The 21,357-nt window shown below is 45.6% G+C and overlaps 1 protein-coding gene across 4 annotated transcripts in view; it reads left to right on the top strand.

Annotated features, from left to right (window-relative positions):
* SEPTIN11 (septin 11) overlaps window positions 1–21,357 on the top strand; it is a 445,529-nt gene that overhangs the window by 350,474 nt on the left and 73,698 nt on the right. For 2 of the 4 annotated variants that reach the window (XM_065914205.1, XM_065914204.1), the window contains exon 1: window positions 1,143–1,332. The exons of 1 other annotated variant lie outside the window; for it this stretch is intronic. In XM_065914205.1, coding sequence (XP_065770277.1) covers window positions 1,306–1,332 — 27 coding nt within the window. In that variant the 5' untranslated portion in view covers window positions 1,143–1,305. Of the gene's footprint in view, window positions 1–1,142; window positions 1,333–21,357 lie in introns of those variants that run through there. One more of the 4 variants, XM_065914203.1, reaches the window with a different exon arrangement.

Genomic DNA, 21,357 nt, shown 5'->3' with positions numbered 1-21,357 from the left:
CCCCGACCGGTCGGCTATCCTCGATCACCGTGTCGTCAGGGCCCCCCCGCCACCGCGACCCCACATCCACAGCACTCCAAACACACCTCGCCGCCCAGCCCTGGCCGAGGCGCCGCGCCACCCCGCGTGCAGCGGGACTCGGTCGTTCTTCCCGCGGCACAGACACGCAGCAATGCCTCAACACCTCCCGGAAAAGCCCTTCCCCACCGCAAAGCAGCCTCCAGTCCCACGCGCTCAGAGTCGCACCCGCTCCAGGGTCACCCGCCTGGCGCCGCCGCCGCCCTGCGCGCCCGCCTCCGGGTCGTGGGGTCGGGTCTCCAGCGATCAAAAAAGGCCGGCCGCGCTGTCACTTGTGTCCAGCTCTCCGGTTACACCCGGGGGAGGCCTCGGCCCCCACGCTCTAGGGGCGGTCAGCAGCTGCTTTCGTTCTCCGGCTGCGGAGCCCTTGTCTTCCTCTCTGGCAGGCGGTGGTTAGCGGTGCACGGCTGCAACTCCTCCGGCCTCTTCCTCTCCGGTGGGGTCGCCTATCCGGCCGCACGCGACAGTGACAGCTTCCAGCTGCCTGCCTTAGAGTCTCTCCCTTGGAGAGAAGAATTGTGGAGGGGCAACTCTCCCCTCGCGGGGGTCTGCCCAGCCCCACCTCGGTCGCCCGCCGCTCTCCCTAGTGACCCGCTCCCCTTTCAAGCCGGGTCCTCCGAGGGGAGCGTGCTTGCCCGGGGCTCGGCGAGATGCTGTCCGCGTGGACCTGTGTCGCCCCAGGAGCCTGTCTCCCCCTCCGCAGCCCCTCCAGCCACCAGCTTGGGGAAGCGCGTGGCGGGACCCAGGGCTGGGACCTCTGCGCCCAGGCTTTTACTCGGACTCCAGCACGTGGTGGAACGGGGGGTGGCGGCCAGCGCACAGGCTTGGGGGGCGCTCCCGGAGGCACCGGAGCGGGTCCTTTCGGAGCCGATCGCTCCTTTCGGGGAGGGCGAGCCCGGCGGCCGGGGCTGGCTGACCCGGGCTGGAGACCCGCCCACCATCCTCCCTCCCACCGCCTCAGCCGGGGCGCGCCGGCTCACACCCCTTCCTGGGGAAGCAAATGGTCCCTTCCAGGCGGGTGGCCATGTTGCTCTAATAAAGCGGGAGGGGCGGCGGCGTGGGGGCAGTAGATGCTGCTGGTGGCGCGCGGGATCCGGGCGCAAGCAGAGCGCAGCCGCGAGGGAGGCGCGGGGGTGGCGAGCCGGAGCCGGAGCCCGAGCCCGAGCAGCAGCCGCTAGTGTTGGCGGAGAGCACCCGGGCGCAGCCAGAGCCGCCGCCGCCGCCGCGATGGCCGTGGCCGTGGGGAGACCATCCGTGAGTGCTGGGGCCTCGCTTTCCTCGTCCGCCTCTCCTCCGGCGCTGGTGGGGGTGGGGGGTTCCCGCTGGGCGGGAGGGTATCGGCGGGGACCCCGGGGGCCGGGGCGGGGGCGCGGGACGGCTGCGGCGGTGGCTCTGGGTGTGTGCATGAATTTGGGCGCGCGTCTGGGGCGAAGGGGAGGGCGAGGAGCCGGGAGGCTCGGCTACTACGTGATGCACCAGTGGATCACCCCGGTTCTGGGGATGTGGGAGAAAAAGGACCCCTTTCCTGTTTTAGTTTTTTATTTTTTAACAGGGTCGTTTTGGCCACGGTGTTTCTCGGCTGCCTCCCTCTCCCCGCGCACACCTTTTCTCTCGTGGCGGTGGAGAAGGGCGCCGGGTGCGGGGCTTTCCTCCCGGCTCCCCCGCGCCGAGGGGCGACCAGGGCGTGGGAATTGTTAGTCCAAGCGCCGTGTCTTAGGGTGGCAGAAGCCGGCTCAAAAATAAAGGAGAGGGATTTCCGTGGTGGCTTCCCCAGTGCCTTGAGAGATTCCGGACACCCTCCGGCACCCACGCCGGTAACCGGGCCCTGCCCAGGATGTGGACAAAAGCCCTAGACACACACACAAAGTTTTCAAAGGGCCCCCTTGTCCGGGTGGGTGGAAGTCTTAAAGCGCTCTGCGGTTGGAAGGCCGGAGGCGGGGGCGCGGGAAGAGGAAGGGATGGCGGGTGCGTGGAGGATCGGGGGCCCCGGGACTGGGGCGAGGGAGGGAGGGGGATGCTCAGGCCGCGGGCTAGCGGGCGGGCGGGGGTGCAGGGCTCAGTGGGCGACTCCGGAGCCGGCCTGGACGGCAGCGGGACTTCAAGGGCGCGGCTTCAGCCGGGCTCCGCATCCCGGGTGAAGGGCGAAGGGAAGGGGCGGCGGCGGCCTTTTCCTTTTTTTTTTTTTTTTTAACTGAAAGGAGCATAGCCGGGTGGGGAAGGCGGAGTCCTTTTTCTTTCTCTTTCCCCCTTTCTTTGTCGCTCTTCAAAGTCCATTTTCGTCCCACGGGCTTTGTGGGCTCTCTCAGAGGCTCTTCCCGCTCCGTCACCGCCCGTTCCTTTCCTCTTCACCTGCTCACCGCTGTGGAGCTGCAGGTGGTGGCTGCAGAGGGTTTGTAGGTGTAGACCCAAGTCTCCGGGAGATCCTGGAAGCTCTGAAAACCCAGAAGTGCAAAACGCAAGACTGTGCTCTCAGACCCCCCCCTGCCCCCCTATTCTTCGGTTCTTCTTGCAACTCCTCCCCCAGATACCCTCTCTTTTTGCACCCCTTCCTCTTCATTTAGCGGAGCCCCTCTCCGGGTTCTAACCCGGTTTGGTGGTTCAGCTGCCAGAGCTGTTTTCAAAGGCATTCTCCACCGTCGGAACATGTGCGGTGGTCATATTGAAGCGTAACTGTGGGTCTTATAGGCATTTTAAACTCTAATATTTAATGACATACTCTTCAGAATTCAGGCCTCCTCTCGATAATTAGTGGTCATAGATTGTTGTTACTGAGGGAATTTGCAAAGTCTCTGGACTGATCCCTTTATTTTGCTGGTGAGAAAATTGAGGTCCAGAGAGGTCAAGTTCATCTGGTTAAATTACCACCCCCATCCGCCTACTCTACCCCCTTCCCCAACACACACACACACACACTCACTCACTCTGACTCTCTCTCTCTCATTTCCAGAGCAGTGATTCCGATAACTAAAATAACAAGATAATTGGACGGTGGCTAGGAATGCAAATATTCTGTGTGTGTAGGGGGAGGATGCCTTTCAGTGACACCTATTGCTGGTGCATTCTTGGGGCAAGGGGGAGGTGGAAGAAATAATTTGCGGCACATTTTCTATAAATTAGTTAGTTCATATGTGTCAGCTAAATAGGAACAGTGTGTGGATTTAAGACTCAGTTGTGTGGCCGTAATCATATCCAACACCAGGTCTGCCAACCAGATGTGAACTTAATCCCTCAGAATTCTTGTGTTAAGACCTTGCTCATTCAAAAACAGAGGTGACTTTACAAAGTATATGTGCACAGGGGAGGTGACTGCTTTCTCTGCACATTCCCTGTTGTCACTAGAATTAAGATTAAATTACTTACAGTTTGAAAACAGAAGACTTTTTTTGGATCAAGTTGTGGTAGGGGTGATCAGGAGTTGAGTACAAAGTTACAAAGTCTTTTCAGGCAGCTTGCAAGGAATTGTTGGTTTCACTTTGTTCATTTGGTTACTGTCTTAGTGTAGTATTTACACTTAGGTCTTCAGAACAACCCCAGTGAACTCAAAAGATTCTCCTAACCCAGTCCCAAGGCCTCTATACAGAGTCCTTGATGGTAGAATTTGCTGCTTCCTCCTTTTCCCTTATCTAGTCTGTGATTTGAACAGAAGAAGGGAAGGGTGTATTGAGAAAAAAAGAATTACTTAGAAGTTGATTGTGGATAGAATGTCCCTAGTTAGTCCTTTAGAATTAGTTTTTTTTTTTTTTTTTTAGTTGTTTAGGAAACCATGAACACATCTCCTTTTCCTACAGACCGCCTCTCTCATTCAGATTGAAGAAAAGTTCAGTCAAAATAAGTTGCCCTCAACTTGAGACTGACATTCTTGGACTTGAACATCTTAATCTGATATCCTAGGTAAATACGACATTTTACTGAGCAAAAATCTTTACATGTCAGAGGTAATATTTTCTGTCTTCTGAAGTGGTTGTATTCAGTTATAACCATTTTAATTTCAAGGCTAAACTGAGACGGCTCAAGTGGATTTGTTGTTGGCTGGGCGACAGGAGCTTCAGTCTGGTGCGATTCTGTTTATTTCCATTTTGGTCTCGACCCCTAACTGCGCCATTTTCCCAAGAATGGTTTTTGTATTTGGCTCTCAGAGGCCCCTGAGGCACATCTGCTGTTTCCAGAGTGTGACTGGTGATTAGCAAGAGCATTTCTTCCCTAGGGATGTGTCCACATTTTGGATGAGTTAGTATTTTGGCATCCAAGTCCCAGGGCAGCTATTAACTTTATTTTAATCAGAGCATGGTAATTCACTCTACCTGGGAACAGGCTTTAAGCAGCTGATCCTCTCAGGGAGTGGTGTTCATCAAGTTATAGGGTCTGGGGGTTTAGAGGGGTTTTAGAGTTCATTTGGTTCAGCCTCCTCCGCAATGCAGAAATATTTTCTGTGTTATGCCTAATAGAAGTGTTTAAACTTTTCCAGTGGTGGAGAGTCTTCTGTGATATCAAGAAACTTTTTCAAGAAACACGTTTAATTATTGTTTATTCACTGTACCCAAAGGAATAGAAAATCACATTTGTTCATTAGCTCATTTAACACTGTTAGACACCTCCTCTGTGCCAGTACTTTATGCTAGGTGCTCGGGATGCAATAGTGGACTACCGAGAAATTCCTTCTTACCTGGAGCTTTTATTTTCTGAAAGATTTAGTGTTTGTGTGTATTACAGAAACAAACTTCAACAGAGTATGTAAGCCATTTAGGGAGAAAGGAAATTACGAGCCTATTGCTGAGTGAATAGCTATGATGCAGGTGAAGGATCTTATCTGTTTGAGGGTTATTATCTGTTTGAGGGTTTTTATAGGCAGTTCCTAAGATATGGTCTGGCTTCAGCTGGAGGGTGAGGACTGGCAGTGAAAAGTTATTTTCCCATGTAGTAAAATTGCCATTTTTATGACTTGAGGATGTGGCCCCTACCTAGAAGTCTCTGGTTGTTGGACCTGGAGAAGGAATAAATCTTTTGAAAGCTGTGGATTATTTTTCTATCTTTTAAAATATCTTTAGAAATGATGTCTCTACATCACAATGAAAAACGACCCAAGTAATTGATTAAAAGACCAAAGCTACTTATAATTCCATTGTCCTTATATAACAGTACTTAGAGTGTTATTTTCATCCACTTTTGAGGTTTATACCAGCAAGCATAACCCGTACCATATAAATTGTTACTAAGAAACCAGACTGTTGAATTGGGAGATTGGGATCAACATACATACACTGTGGCAAAGAATCTACCTGCAGTGCAGGAGACATGTTTTCGATCCCTGGGTCGGGAAGATCCCTTGGAGAAAGGAATGGCAGCCCACTCCAGTATTCTTGCCTGGGAAATCCCATGGACAGAGGAGCCTGGCAGGCTACAGCGCATGGGGTCACAAAAGAGTCAGACGTGACTGAGCAACTAAACCACAACAACAATAAAATAGATAACTAATGTGAACCTACTGTATAGCATTCTATTCAGTGCTCTGTGGTGACATAAATGGAAAGGAAATTCAAAAAAGAGGGGATATATGTAGAAAATAAATAAACCAAACTATGTGCCTGGGAAGACCCTGTGTGACTAATTGGACATTCATATAATGAAGGAAACAGATGCTTAGTGCTTTCACAGGGGCCACCATATGTCTGTGTCCAGACAAAAGAATGAATGATTCGGATGGCCTGCTTTGATTAATTTCCAGAAGACTCAGTGTCTGCTACCACTCATTGATGATGCCACAACTGATAACGATGCTCGGGTTTTGACTCCTTGTGGAGCCAGCTATGGTTTTCTGTGCCTTTCTTTCTCTTCGTAGGGTCTGCACTTGGTTGGGGGAGGAGCAGGGTAGGGACCGCTCTTGGATTTTATCATTTTGGGGGGCCTGTTTTTCATAGCCTTAGTTAGACTGTCTCACCCGGGGTCAGCCAAGCTGAACCATTCATTATTGAAGCAAAGACCCAGTAGATCTAAAGTTTTTATCCTTTTTCCCAAGGAGAACTACTTTGCAATATAATTGATACCCCCTCTGTTTGGGGTTTGTTAGTCTTAATCCAGATTGACAGAAAACTCCCTTCCAACTAAACAATACCTCTTCTACCCACTCAGGCCTCTTGGCAGCCCATCAGTGCAGATGCTGTTGAATAGAGAAACATAACTGGCGCTAAGGTGAAACAGACAGGTTTCTAAAAAGAATGCTAGTGCTCTAAGAAGCAAATTTGCATTATCTCAGGCCTGGCCGGAGGTAGAAATCAGGTCTGTTGCCTGATACGACCAGGCAGCAGAGCTACCTCTTCCGGATCCATGCCAGTGAGAGAGAGTGAGCATGTCACTCAGGTCAAAGGATGCAGGAGGTTGAGTTGTGTGGATGTACTTTGCTGGACTAGGATGGCAGGACAGGGTGCGATGTATTGATGGAGGGCGCCAGGCTGCGCTGGACAAGTAGGAATGACTCCACGCTCCAAAAGGGCATCTTTGGGGTCTGACAAGGGGCAGCTTCATCTCTGCCTTTTTTAAAAAAAATTATTATGTTAAGATTGTTGTGAAAACAGACATAAAATGTGTCTACTTTTGGTGACTAACATTCCTTTGGAAAGAATTTACGAATTTTTTTTACTTTCTAACCTTTTTTTTTCTTTTTTCTTTTGGTCATAGAAGTAGAATCACTGTAATATAGATAGGTTAAAAATGGAAAAATAAAACCACTCTCAACACCCCAATGCATCAGTAGTCATGCTTGGCTTTGTCTGGCTTCATCTTGGCTAATCCATCTGCTTTATCAGATACTTCATGTGCAGTTTCTTTGTGCAGGTGCTGAGGTTATGATGTGGGTACTTGAGATGCTGTTCCTGCTGCTCTCATCAAATTTCTCTAAAGGATGAGCAAGCACTAGGATTTAGCAAGGAGAGTGAGGTGGGGAAAAGTGTTTCGAGCCAAGGGAACAGCGTGTGCAAAGCTCTGAGGTTGAGGCAGAGCCTCCGAAGGAAATCCAGTGTAGCAGGGACATCAGAATTCAAGATGGGGGATTGATAGACAGATAGGAGGCTGGGGAGGTGATGGAAAGAGACCACATCACTTTTGTGGTGCATTCTTCGGGACATGGGTATTGACTGCACAGCATTTTCAGTATTTTCGATGCTGTCCACCCGCCCTGCAACTTACAATATCCCAGATTCTTGCACTTGGTTGATAGAAGACACTGAAAATCTTCAGAGCACTGATTCTTCAGGTTTCAGGGAAGGTTCGGGGGAGTTGATTCCTTTCATCGCCAAATCTAGCCCTTAAAGAACAGAGGAAGAATGGGAAGGGCAGGGAGAGGAGGAGGGATCCAGTAACAATATCACCAGGTCTTCCTCTGTCTAGTTATCTGTATTGAGCTCTTCCTCAAAAGGTAGAATTAAAGTCTTAGACACTGAAACAGCTGAGTCCTAAAGGGTGGGGTGGGGAGAATGCCAGGACTCCTCCCACCTCAGACTGTGTGTTGTCCATAAAGAAAATTAAAAACCCATTGGATCCTGTGAAGACAGGAGGAACGTCTTAAAAGCCAGGGTCCTCCTAAGACTTAATCCTTTTTCATTCATCTCCCTTTGTGTACCGTTTTCATGCCAGTATAAACTTCATGAATCTCATTAAGGGTGCCCATTAAATCTACTCAGACCTGCTGTTGCAAGGAAAAGGCTTGACTCACAACTTCTCTGTACAGGAAACCTGTGTAGCATCTTGACTTTCTAAGTGTTTTCTGTTTAAATTACTGTCAAGACAGTTCTCTCTTAAACCTCACAGTTCCTAAGAAGTAATGTAGGCAGGGAAACTGAGGCACAAAGAAGTCATCACTCACCTGATTTGGTACAACCAGTTAGTGAGAGAACTTGGCTTTGGAACCCATGGCTCTTAACCAGCATGCATACGGACCTACTATTCATGTTGGTCAGGGAGACTCAATTCTGTTGAGGTAACAAACTGCTCCCAAGATCTGGTGGCTTACCCAGCAGAGGTTTGTTTTCTCACGCAGAGTCCCTGTCTGTTCCTTCCTCTGAGATCTGCTCCATGCTGAACTGACCTTTGGACCTAGTTGAGGGAGTGTCCTGTCCTGTCCTCTGAACATTGCCAGTCTGGTACCAGAGGAGAAAGAGGCAGGCTGAACCCTGAACTGACTTCCCAGGCTCTTGGATGAGTCACTTCCAATGTGAACCTCACTGGCCAAAATAAATGGTCATTTCTAAATTCAACAGGATGGAGGTGGATAGTTTTCTGCAGAGAGGGGCTCTGCTGGTCACGTGGCCAGGCTGGATGGGATGGGGGAAGTCAGCCCTCCCCTAGGGAGGGCCAGTGGTGGTGTTCAATAGCGAGATTTCACCATACCTGGTGGCTCAGACAGTGAAGAATCTACCTGCAGTGTAGGAAACAGGGTTTGATCCCTGGGTTGGGAAGATCCCCTGGAGAAGGAAATGGCAACCCACTCCAGTATTCTTGCCTGGAGAATTCCATGGATGGAGGAGCCTGGTGGGCTACAGTCCATGGGGTCGCAAAGAGTCAGACACGACTGAATGACTAACACATTCCCCTTCCCAGTCAGGGCGTCTTCTGGAGAGCCACGTGTCCTTATTTTGTAAAATTGCCTCCCTGTCGGTAGTGATTTCTCGTGGTCTGTTTGATTTCTGTGATTCCGGCTGGATTTTGTAAACTGAAGAGAGAGGGAGAAAGTATTCAGCCGGGACGAACTGAAGGCTGAGAGTGTGACTGTTCCTGTTCTTAGTGAACTTCCAAGTAGCACCATCACCAGATAAGGGATGGGCGGTGACCTTCTCAAAGATCTTCTGTCTTGCTCTCTGGGAGCTGGTTTTGAGGCCACTAGGACTTCCAGCTGCTTGATAGGCTGATTTCCCTTAGGACGCGTCCAAATCAGTCTTTTTTTCCCCCCAGGCCTGTCTGTTCCTAAACGCAGATACATCTATGACCCCCTTCTTCTTTGTGTTGTTTTCTCTCTACTGAGAGATACTAGTATAGTTGTGTCCCTCGGTGTCCATGGGGACTGGTTCCAGGATCCCCGTGGACCCCCAAATATGCGGATGCTCAAGCCCCTCACATAGAATGGCCTAGTGTAGTCTGCGCTCTGTATCTAGATTCACCCAGCCGCTCATGTGGTCCCTGCAGACTACTTGGATGGAGGACCGTATGCAGCGTTTTGGTTAAGAATGCGGGCTCTAGAGCCAGACTGCTGGAGGAGTTCTTGGGTATCTGCTCTGCCATTTGACCTCCTTTATGACCTTAGACAGGCCACCTCTCAGTCCTCATATGTAAAATAATTATAGTGCCTGCTCAGCCATGTCTGACTCTTTGTGATCCCACGGTGGAAGTCCACTAGGCTCCTCTGTCCGTGGGATTTTCCGAGCAAGAATACTGGAGTGCTTTGCCATTGCCTTCTCCAGGGGATCTTCCGGACCAAGGGATCAAACCAGTGTTTCCTGCATCGGCAGGCAGATCCTTTACCACCGAGCTGCCTGGGAAACCCCCAAATAATTACAGTATCTTGCTCAAAGATTTACAGGATTAAATGAGTTAGTCCACCTGGTGCTTTCACTGATGTCGTCCTCTTTAATTCCAGCTGTGCTGTGCTGAACTCAGGCAGGCATAGACCTCATCTCTACAGCTTTCTTCCCCAAGTTTTTCTGCTGTAGCCGCTTGGGTTCTGCTTAGCTATTCTGACCTATATGCAAATCCGGATATCCAAGGTTGTTACCATTCCCTGGGCCCACCTTTGACTGCTGGGGATGGAAGCTGGTAGAGAAGTACTTCTGTCTTTTGTTACTAAGTTGGGCAATTCTGAAACACAATAGATAGGGCTCCTCAGAGAGTCCAGTGGGCCCCAGCCCACAGGGATGACTGGCTCCATCCTTTAGGATGGTTTTCCTCTTTCTCTGTTAAACTGTTCCAGGTCCCCACTCCTGTTCCTTGGGATCACTTTTCAAAATAGCTGCGTGTACACATGCTGTTGTCTCAGGTTTCTGCCTTTTGGGGAAAACTGGGTGAAAATACCTTGTTTTCTGGTTTGTGTCTCTTTTTTTGCGTTATGCAGATGAGGGAGCTTGCATGTTACTTTTGTAACATAATAAAGCACTCTGGACGTCAAAAAAAAAAAAGGTTCACAATGAACTGATCTTTTATCAGATTTTTACTATTTACTAGAGGTCAGACTTCAAACTTCTGTAAAAACTGGTCTTAGGAAAACAGGCCTCTCTGTCACCTAAACTTTTCTGTGATTTTCCTCCCTAGATCCTTGGAATGGAATTCTCATACTCCCCAGTTTGCAGGTGCTTTTTCTGAGTGCATGGAGCCTAGTTTGTGCTGTAACTTGTTTATCATGCTGATTTCAAGTCAGTGACATATTTTGTTACCCAGAAACTAGATACAGAGTGTATGAGGGAAGATGTGTGTGTCTGTGTGTTTTCTTGTGATGTCCTTTTTTTAATTTAAATATGTTTAGAAAGTTAAAAAAATTTTTTTTAATTGGATAATTGCTTTAAAATATTGTGTTGATTTCTGCCATCCATCAACATGAATCAGCCACAGGGATACCTAATATGTCCCTTGTGATTCTCCCTCCCACCTCCCACCCCATCCCACCCTTCTAGGTTGTCAGCACTGGGTTGAACTCCCAGTGTCACATAGCAAATTCCCACTTGCTATCTAGTTCACAATATTACCCAGCTACGAAAAGTGCTTTTGATATATACCTCGGCTGTGAACTTGGGCCAAAGCTTAAAACTTTCTGAAAAAGAGAAATTTGGGAGCTTACACTATCCATAAAGATTGGAAAAATGAGGTAGCAATTCTTGAAAGAGTTTTTCGTTAACTAATGTTGGGCGATTTTAAGGGCCCAGATTAATTTATGTATCTACCCGGGAGTTCTTAGGATAATTGTTCAAATCATCCTAGCTCTTTGTAGAAGTTTAGCTCAGGGGTGGTTTCTGATGTGAAAGAGATATTTGGAAACAGAAGCCAAATGGATTCATTCTCCAAATCTCACCAAACTTGTCACCTTTGCTCCTACCCTGAGATTTGATTTGACTTTCTGTGTGGGTGGACAATCAGACTATGCCACCACCGCTGGAATGGTTTGATTGTTTACCTGTTAGGTACTTCTTTGTTTTTAAAGACTTCCAATCCTTAGTCAACCTTTGAATCACTTCTCCCCTGGGGGATATTGGTTGGTCCTGAAGCACAGTTTTATCTCTTGGCCTGCTGAAGAAGTCTTTTAGTTGCTGGTAATCAAATTTTCCTGATTCAGAAAACAGAATGCTAAAGTATTTTATGAACTTAAGGCAGAATATGAAATTAAGATCAGCCATTGAAATGACTGATAATTAATTTGTTGTCACTAGCTGCTGTTCCAAAATTGGCTTTTATAGCTAAAGAGACCTTAGTCTAAATTGGATTTTATAACCCAGTGAGAGCGAGAGAGATGAGAATTCTCAGGGACTTTCTATAACAAACATTTATGTAGGCATATTGCGGAGTTAGGGATACTGCTAAATGTTACTTCTTCTTTCTTAAAGACTTTGTTTTCTAATTCCTCAAAGGTCTTTCCTGTTTCCCTGTTTCATTAAGTCAATAGACACTGAACCGGAGCCAGCACCATGCATGGGTGAAGATGTCAAAACCTTATTCCTTCTCATTCTCCCATTAAACCAAGCCAGAACCAAAAATCTTTTTTGGCAAATGGAGCTCCCTGTCAGATTCAAAATCTTGAAAGGAATTCCCTGGTGGCCCAGTGGTTAGGACTTGGGTGCTCTCAACAGCCGTGGCTCTGGGTTCAATCCCTGGTTGGGGAACTAAGATCTGACTTGCTACACGGCATAGCCCAAAATTAAAAGGTAAAGAAATAAAAATAAAGATGTACTCAGTCTGTCTGGGAAGAAGAAATTACCTCATTAGATATAGATGAAAGCTTGGCTCATAGTCAGTCGTCAACCTGGATTTTTGCATTCATTCCCCCCACTTACCTTAGGTAATCTTCCATCAGCAATTTGATTTAATTTTTAATCCCAACCATGAGAAAATTAAGTGTTTTTTAAAAAAAGTAAAAAGTTGTTTTTCTATTCTAAAATAAAGGTAGTGGGAGGAGAAACTTAATAAATTGGAAGCTGAAATGTGTGATTTCTCCTTTTTTCAAACTAAAACTGGAATCATTTTTCAGTTTTGTTGGTTTTTCTTGGTCTTTTCAAAATACATGTATATTTCAAAATATACATTTGAAATGTTGCTAATTTGCACATTGGCTTTGCCATTAAACTCAACTGCACAGACAGCAGTGATGTCCTAGTTGAAGTTGTGCAGTTGCATACATTTTTCCTGTGATAAGATTTCAATGGGTAAAAGGTGATTTTTGAAATAACATTGTGAGGTAGTTTGATTAGATATTATTCTTGATCCAAGCCCATCAGCCCCTATTTTGACGGATCAGAACTCAGACTTGATGCTCTTAAGGCCAAGTCTTCTGACTATTGGTTATACCTCTTTTTACCAAATAGAGGTTTCAGATACCACCCTAGGCTGCAGACCAGAGCAGTCAGGTAGAACTTTCTATGACAGTGGAAATGTTCTCCTACTACATTGATCAGTTATGGTAACTGCTAGCCACAGGTTGCTGTTTAACATTTGAAATATGGCTGGTGCAACTATAGAATTAAATTTTTTGTCTGGTTTAATTCATTTGCTTTAAATAGCTACATGTGGCTAGTGGCTATTGCACTGAATAGGGAACCTTTAGGAGTATAGTCTAGAGATATTTACAACCTGATGTCTGTCTCAATTTTTAGAAAACTTTTTGTTGAGGAAACTATCATACACAGAGTAGGGATGGAAGTGTTCATTGTAATGTTCTCTCATCACCCAGACCAGTCTTAGTTCATCTAGTTCCCCTTTTCTCTTCCCCACCCATCAGTCCCCCAAGCTATTTTGAAGTAAATTCCAGGCATACTACAATCTCATTTTGTTTTTAAAACTAGGAAGGTGATCTGGGGAAGTAGGGGAATGGTATCAGAGAGGTACTCAGGGATCTTCAAATGTATCTATGATTAAAAAAAAAAAAAGACGTGAAGTATATGGATGGGAAAAGCTATGGTTTGATGAAGCTAGGTAATGAGTATACAGATGTTTTGTACGTTTTGTATGCTTGAAACATTTCATCACTATCATATTCAGAAAAAGCCAAGCTCGAGCCCAGAGATTGAACAGTCACTGTATTGTACCAGGACTTGTTTACCTGTGCTTACTGTGAACTTTGGGTTTCCCTGGTGGCTCAGATGGTAAAGTGTCTGCCCCGCAATGCGGGAGACCGGGTTTGATCCCTGGATTGGGAAGATCCCCTGGAGGAGGAAATGGCAACCCACTCCAATATTCTTGCCTGGAGAATCCCATGGACAGAGGACCCTGATAGGCTACAGTCCATGGGGTCACAAAGAGTTGGACACACGACTGAGCGACTTCACTTTCACTTTCGCTGTGAACTTTGAGTTCATGGGTAATTTAAACAAACATTATTCACATACGGTATTTATCATTGAGCTTAATTGAATGCCAACAGTGCTATAGAATCATAGAATCTATGACTCTAAAGGTGGAAAGGAAGGTGAGGATCTTTTTCTTTAGCCCAGTCTTCTCCCATCACTTGGTTCCAGAGAGTGGTAGCTTGATGGGAGCTCACATTGAGTCCAGAGCTCTCTGTCACACTTGCCAGATGGACTGATTTGCTTGCAGGACTAAGTCACTCCTTGTGTTGTTCAGTTGCTAAGTCATGTCAGATTCTTCTTGACCTCATGGGCTGCGGCACACGAGGCGTCCCTGTCCTTCACTGTCTCCTGGAGTTTGTTCAAATTCATGTCTGTTGAGTCAGTGATGCTGTCTAAGCATCTCATTCTCTGCTGCCCTCTTCTCCTTTTGCCTTCAATCTTTCCCAGCATCAGGGTCTTTTCCAGTGAGTCAGCTCTCCACCTCGGGTGGCCAAAGTATTAGAGCTTCAGCATCAGTCCTTCCAATGAATATTCAGGGTTGATTTCCTTTAGGATTGACTGGTTTGATCTCCTTGTCCACGGGACTCTCAAGCGTCTTCTTCCGCTCCACAGTTCAAAAGGCCCTTAGCCTTCTTTATGGTCCAACTCTCACACGTAACTACTGGAAAAACTATTGCTTTGATTAAACAGACCTCTATCATGCCTACCTACTTTTCAGAATGGCAGATTCTTATGATCTCTGTTAGAGCAGATACATTATTTCTCAGTCTGCTTGCAGTTTTGCTGATATCCTTGTTGGAGGGAAACGTTTCTATAAGAGTATGAAGAAGTCATTTATGAAAATCGTATCTTTGGGGCTGAAAATCGATGCCTGTTACTGGTGGAGATCATTACAGGAAATGCCTGTTTGTTTTTTATGTTTCTGTTTATAAAAGAAACCCTTGTAGCAAGCACATTTTGGCCATATGGACACACTGAAGGAAATAATGCTGGCATCAGTGATACTTAAAAGTGCATTTTTCCTTCACAACATAAAGCAAGAATTGTTGCTCTGCTTTTGTAGTTCAATTTAGGGGCTAATAATGATTTTCTTCCTTAGGATAGAGTGCAGCATATGTACATTCTAAATTTGGAATCCTATACTTATGATCTCAGGATTCAAGGGGAATGAATTTGTGATGGTAAAAGGATCTCATATCATCAGAAATGCTCCCAGGCCTTGGCTCAGCTGTCCTTTGATGGAGAAAGATAATATGCTTTAGAAGAAGAGCTATTAAAGATGTTAGCAACATTCTGAACAACTGCAAGCCCGGAGTTGCAACAGGATGCTGCTGTTCCTTTTCCGTGTCTCTGGGTTTGTCCTTTGTGTTCCCTTGGTCTTTTGTTAACCACATTCCTGGGAGGGAGGGAAGAGCTTTGTCTGATCTCATCATCTATATCTCTAGTCCAGTTAGTTTTTATCTCATGGTTTGTGGAGACAGTGACTAGCTGGTTAATACCCTACATATAAATGTTGCCAGAAGTCAAGATTTAAGCCATTTTGCACATAATACTCCCATGAAATGAGCCTCCTTATCTCCACTTGACAAGAGATACTTGAATCCATGGTAGGGCAAGATTTAGGGAAATGTTTTGTCAAATCAGTTGCTCTGTCCTTTTCATGCAGGATAGAGACAAACTGTTAAGGCTTTTAAAATGACTGTGACCTGATTAGGAGAATATAGCAACTATTTTCAGTAAAGAGGACATAAGATTAGCAAGAGTAGCAGGTTCTTTTATTTTTTTTTTCATGTATTGTTAAGTTTATAGATTTTGAAAAGCTCTTATATTAGACCTAAATGTATCTAGCAATAACATGCCTTGAAAAAGAAAATGAATTCATACAATCTAGATCTCAAGCATTCTTATACTTAATTACCATTAGAAAAATGTCAAACTGAATGTAACCATAACACTATTAAGAAATAGAAGTTTACCTTACATGTTCTCTTTAAAATAGTTATGAGCCATGGTTTACTGTGGTTTACTAGCAATCTAGCAGCCTTTAAAGTGTTAGTCACTCAGTTGTGTCCGGCTCTTTGCGACCCCATAGACTGTAGCCTGCTAGGCTCCTCTGTCCATGGGATTTCCCAGGCAAGAATAGTGGAGTGGGTAGCCATTCCCTTCTCTAGGGATCTTCCTGACCCAGAGTTCGAACCTGAGTCTCCTGCATTGCAGGCAGATTCTTTGCCATCTGAGCCACCAGGCCTCAATTTTGTTCTGGAGTGAATTATTTATGGCATGGTGAGATAGTAAGGGAGAGATGCATCAAACCATCTTTGACCATGGTAAGCTTCATTGTTTGGTTCATTTATTTGAGAGAAAAAAAGTACCAAAAGGGACAACACTCTGATTCTTCAATTAAATTACTATAAATGCCCAAGCGTGTGCCACCTCTTGATTTTAGCTGTTGAAATGAGAGTGTCAGAGGTGTCATAGTTTTCAATTTTTCTAGAGAAGGACATTTAAGACTTTGAGGTGAAATTTTCCCATCTGAAAATGCTGGCAACTGAATCAAATATTTTAAAATACTGTGTGGGCCACATACACATGTTCATGGGCTGTGCCTGCCAATTTGCAGTCTGATTTCCATTGGAAATAATTCATTTATTTTTCTTGTATTTGAATAAAGAAATCATTCAAGTTTTAAAATTTTGTTTTGGTATGTCTTTTAGAATGCTTTAACATTTAAGCAATTAAAGCACTTTGTGTGGGAAATATGCTGGTTTTTAAAACAGAAGCAGTTCCTTGAATTCTGATATGAAAATGTCTGCATAGTTTGAAGGCAGCAGCAAAACTTGTAGATTGTTTCCTTCATAGGATCTCTCCAGACAGATTTGATCCATTTGGGAGAAATAGAACCAGAGTTGTGTGGTGTGACCAGGATCCACGGCGGAGGGAATGGGAGGCCTTCTTGAAAGTGCGGTGTCCGATGCATAATACTCTGCGAAAATACTTGCTATACATGGTGAATAGGGTTGGATTTTTTCTTTTTTTCATTTTGGTTGAGGTCCAGTGACAGTTAATGGCTGTTCCTTACAGGCTGTGAAATAATTTATGAGCTTGGCAGTAGGATGATGTAAAACGCAAGTGGATATAGGTAGAATAAAGTCTGTTACCAGATTGCAAGAAATTGTTAGTGCTAGAGCCAGGAGGGACTTTAGAGGTCACCTCATCAAGGCCTGCCTTTGAGATGGGAAGTCGAGTTCTGGGGAGTTCAGCTGAGACTGAAGTTTCTCATTTACCCTTCCCCGCCCAGCAGGAAGCCAGCACTCCCCCTTCTTTTCTCTTCTTCCTGCCTGGAGGAAAATGTATCTTCTAGGACTTATTTGTGACATTCAGAGTCTTGGAAAACAAGCAAATAAACAAAAGCAGATGCTTGGCGAACAGAATACTTAGAAAACAACTTATGAGGCTTCTGATTGTCAGAAATTTCTGTGATGGTTTTTTTGAGTTTTGATTCCCTTCTTTCCAAAAGACTGCTTTTCCCCAATGGTTGTGTGTATTGAGTTACTCAGTCGTGTCTTACTCTTTGCGACCTCATGGACTGTAGCCCACCAGGCTTCTCTGTCCATGGAATTTTCCAGGCAAGAATACTGGCATGGGTTGCCATTTCCTGCTCCAGGGGATCTTCCTGATCCAGGGATTGAAGCTGAGTCTCTTGCGTCTTCTGCATTGACAGGCTGAATCTTTCCCACTGCACCACGTGGGAAGCCCAGTGGTTATAAGAAGCAAAAATCTAGTTAGATCATCAACAGAAAAATGTGGCAAGACTTCCCTGGTGGCGGCGGTGGCTAAGAATCCTCCTGCCAGTGCAGGGGAAAGACGGGTTCCATCCCTGATCTGGAAAGACCTCACATGCTGAGAAGCAACCAAAGCCTGTGCGCCGCAACTCCCGAGCCTGTGCTCTCAAGCCTGTGTGACGCGACTCCTGAATCCTGTGGGCCCTAGGGTCCGCGCCCGCAACAAGAGAAGCCACCCTTTGCCGCAGATAGAGAAAGCCCATACAAAGCAACAAGAGCCAGTGCAACCAGAAAGAAAGAAAATTGAAGAAAAATGTGGCAGTTAATTACCTTTAATTGTGTCCAATTTCCTGCTGGTGGGTTCAGCCACATGAACTAGTTGATTTCAGCTGTTTCTGAACTAGGAAAATGCTAGTTTCCTGTGAGTGGAGATAGTAACTTGACTAAAGGGTAATTAAGTACAGTTGACCCTTGAGCAACACGGGTTTGAACTGCACAGGTCCACTTAGAAGTGGATATTTTTCAGTAGTAAACACTGCAGCACTAGACATCTGTAGTTGGTTGAATCCAAGGATGCAGAGAAACCACTGGTATGGAGGGCTGGCTATAAATTATATGAGGATTAACCCCTGGGTTGTTCAAGGGCCAGCTTATACTGAGCTATCTTCCCAGTCTTCTAAAACCATCCTTAGCATTTTCCATGGTCAGTGACCATTCACCCCTTCTCGGTTTATCCGGCTCAAGCACTGTTCTGCTGGGACAGTTTTACTGAGAGATGTGGGTTGAAAGCTCCCCTTGCACATGTGGAATAGTCTTCCTTCCACATGTTATGTTTGGCTTGAAAAGTCTCACTTGCCTTGAAGAAAAGACTGTCCAGCTGAAGTCAGATGCTACGTTTGTCTAAGTTTTCAGGCCAGCAGAAGCCAGTTGAAATGGAAGTCTTGATCCACAGCAGTATAGTTTGATAGGCAGTCATAGTAATGCTACAATTTGTATTGAGGATTCGAAACTTTTGAAAACATTGCTCTGTTATTGTAATTTAATTCTAACTCCGATTTGGCCATGGTAGTGGTGATGGGGGGTGTGGTGAGTGGGCTCACAGAAAGCAGTGTTCTAAACTTTAGATTTTTTCTTCTAGTTTTCTAAGTCGAATCCACTGAATATTGCCGTTGTCAAACCAACTTCTGTAAAAGAAGTGGCATCTTGGCATTTTGCAGATTCTGAAAATAAGTATAAAATGAGACATTTAAGCTTAACTCTGAAATTTTTACTTCAGAGATGTTGTGATCTTAATAACAGCTCAGACCTCTGACAAAATAGAATAAATTTTTTGACTTCAGGCATCAAGGGAATTGAAAATGTATACTCCTTTTTCTTAAGAAATTTTAAAAAAGAAATCCACCCTAGATCCAGGCAATAGGAGAAAGCCAAACTCTACCAAATTCGTGGCTCATAAAGGTCAGCATGCCCTGCAGCTGCATAAATATGAGAGCCACCACAAAGAGCAACTTGGAAACGGGATTTTTCTGTACTCCTCTGAACCAGAGGATTAGTTCGAAATGCACTTCTGACATCTCAGCTCATTTTTGACTCTTAAAGTCCACGCTTTTACCCAGTTCTTAACTCATGTCATATTACTCGTATATGAGCTGTAGAACTAAGGGGTCCTTTTATTGGTATAGGGCTTCCCTGGTGGCTCAGATGGTAAGGAGTCTGTCTATAATGCAGAAGACCTGGGTTCAGTCCCTGGGTCTGGAAGATTCCCTGGGGAAGGGAATGGCTCCCCGCCCCACTCCCGCCGACTATTCTTGCCTAGAGAATTCTATGGACAGAGGAGTTTGGCAGGCTACAGTCCATGGGGTTGCAAAGAGTCAGACAAAACTAAGCGACTAACTCTTTTTTTTTTTCTTTTATTGGTATAAAAGGTTTTCCAAAGGGAAAAGGTATGAAAGAGGCTGAATCTCTTTCTTTATCTCTGCAGAACTGCTCTCGCCACTCTGTTCTTTTCGGGGTGCAGGGTTTGCTCCCCTAGTCCCTGTGAGGCTGCTGGTGGGTCCTAGGTGCATCTCCATGCCAACTTGGTCTTTGCACATCACGGGAATGCCTTTCCCTGGCTCTTCCACTCTCTGCACCTTCTCATCCTGCAGGACTCTCCAGGCCTCTTAACTTTCCCCTTGTCCAGGCAGCATTGGGAGGACTCATTTCTCATTTATCTTGGGGTCCTGTAATAAGCGGACACCTAGTTGTACCATGACAATTTTCATGTCCTCTTCATTTTTGTATCTTAAATACAGTAGAGAATAGTGCCCGGCACAAAAGAGATCCTCAGTAAGCACTTCAAAATAATTCAGCCATAACAGGCCTATAATAAATTCAGCCGTAACAGACTTAGGTTTCTGCTTAATGTAGAAGGACTAGAAGGACTTAATCAGTAAAAATTACTGTGGCAGAACATCCTAAAAGGAGGTGATGGAACAAAGAATTTAACGATCCACTCAATTTTTCTCAGGAATTCTCAGTCATCATTATTTAATGGTTGAGCTCCTGACAGTAGGGAGCTGCGGAGGGCTGGGAAGTGAACACAGCTGCAGCGGGCTGAAGATTTTAATTTTCCCTTCACCTGTTTCTTGTCTCCGTTCAGTTTTTCACCCCTGGGTTGCTCAGGCCATACCAGTTGGGATTGACAGAGCGTAATATAATTTATTCCTGCCCATCAGAAAATCCTGCAGAGTGACTGGGTGAGGCAGCCTCCGTCAGCGGTACAGCTGGTTCTCTTCGGGATTGCATTCAGGGCCTTCCTCTGGGCGTGTTTTTCCTAATTATTGAAATTATATGTATACAGTGATCCCTGAAGCGCTTCTGTGTGGAAATTGGTGGGCTGCTTTTAGTCTTTTCATGTTCATTACTTATTACCTTCCAGAGAGCTGCCAGTGTGGTTGGTGAAAGTTCTAGAAATAATAGCATGAAGTGGTTATTCACGGTTGTCTTTATCCTGTGGAACAGAGACTACAGGGTTCATTGGGGCAATAAATCCCTACCCTTTTAAAATTTGTGTATGAAATCTCTATGTGTTTCTTATATAAACATCCTTAAGTGTCTAGTGTAGTTGACATTGAACTGATAGGGGAAAACATTTTGAATATTGTTTACAATGGAATTGCTTACAGTGGGCAAGACTGTACCAGACGCTTCCTATTGATGCATTGAACTCCCCCCTCACCAGAATCTTATATACTGACCTTTCCCCACTAACTTCTTCGGGGCTTCTCTGGTGGTTCACTGTAGAAGCCAGGCTCCCCATCACAAGCCTATGCTGCTGCTGCTAAGTTGATTCAGTCGTGTCCGACCAGGCTCCTCTGTCCGTGGGATTTTCCAGGTAAGAGTACTAGAGTTGGGTTGCCATTGTCTTCTCCACACAAGCCTGTGATGTACACACTATCCATATTTTTCAATGAAAGGCAAAGAGACCTAGAAGTCGTCTGCCCCAAAGTCATTCAGCTCAGAAGTGGAGGAGCTGGAATTTTTATTCCCGACTGACTTGCAGTTGCAGCCAGTGCTTACAATACTCTTCCATGCTGTTTTACTTTTTGTATCAATTACAGAGAGTTTTTTTCCTGAGTCTATCATTTGTTGACTAAAAAGATACACAATGTGAGAGTTGCAAGTTAAGTTTTCTTTGTGGCAAAATGAGAACTGTAGCCTGGGAGACAGCACCTCAGACAGCTCTGAGAGACTGCTCCAAAGAGGTAGCGTTGTTGTTATTCGGTTGCTAAGTCGTGTCCGGCTCTTTGCAATCCCGTAGACTGTAGCCCAGGCTCCTCTTTCCATGGGATTATCATAGCAGGAATACTGGAGTGGGTTGCCATCTCCTTCTCCAAGAAACCTTCCTGACCCAGGGATCGAACTCACATCTGCTGCAGTGGCAGGCGGATTTTTTTTTCCCACTGAACCACCAGAGAAGCCCCAAA

The sequence above is a fragment of the Muntiacus reevesi genome, chromosome 22, assembly GCF_963930625.1.
Source record: "Muntiacus reevesi chromosome 22, mMunRee1.1, whole genome shotgun sequence".
Taxonomy (NCBI): domain Eukaryota; kingdom Metazoa; phylum Chordata; class Mammalia; order Artiodactyla; family Cervidae; genus Muntiacus; species Muntiacus reevesi.
Note: the sequence above shows the minus strand (reverse complement) of the source record. Positions and strands in the feature narration are given on the sequence as shown.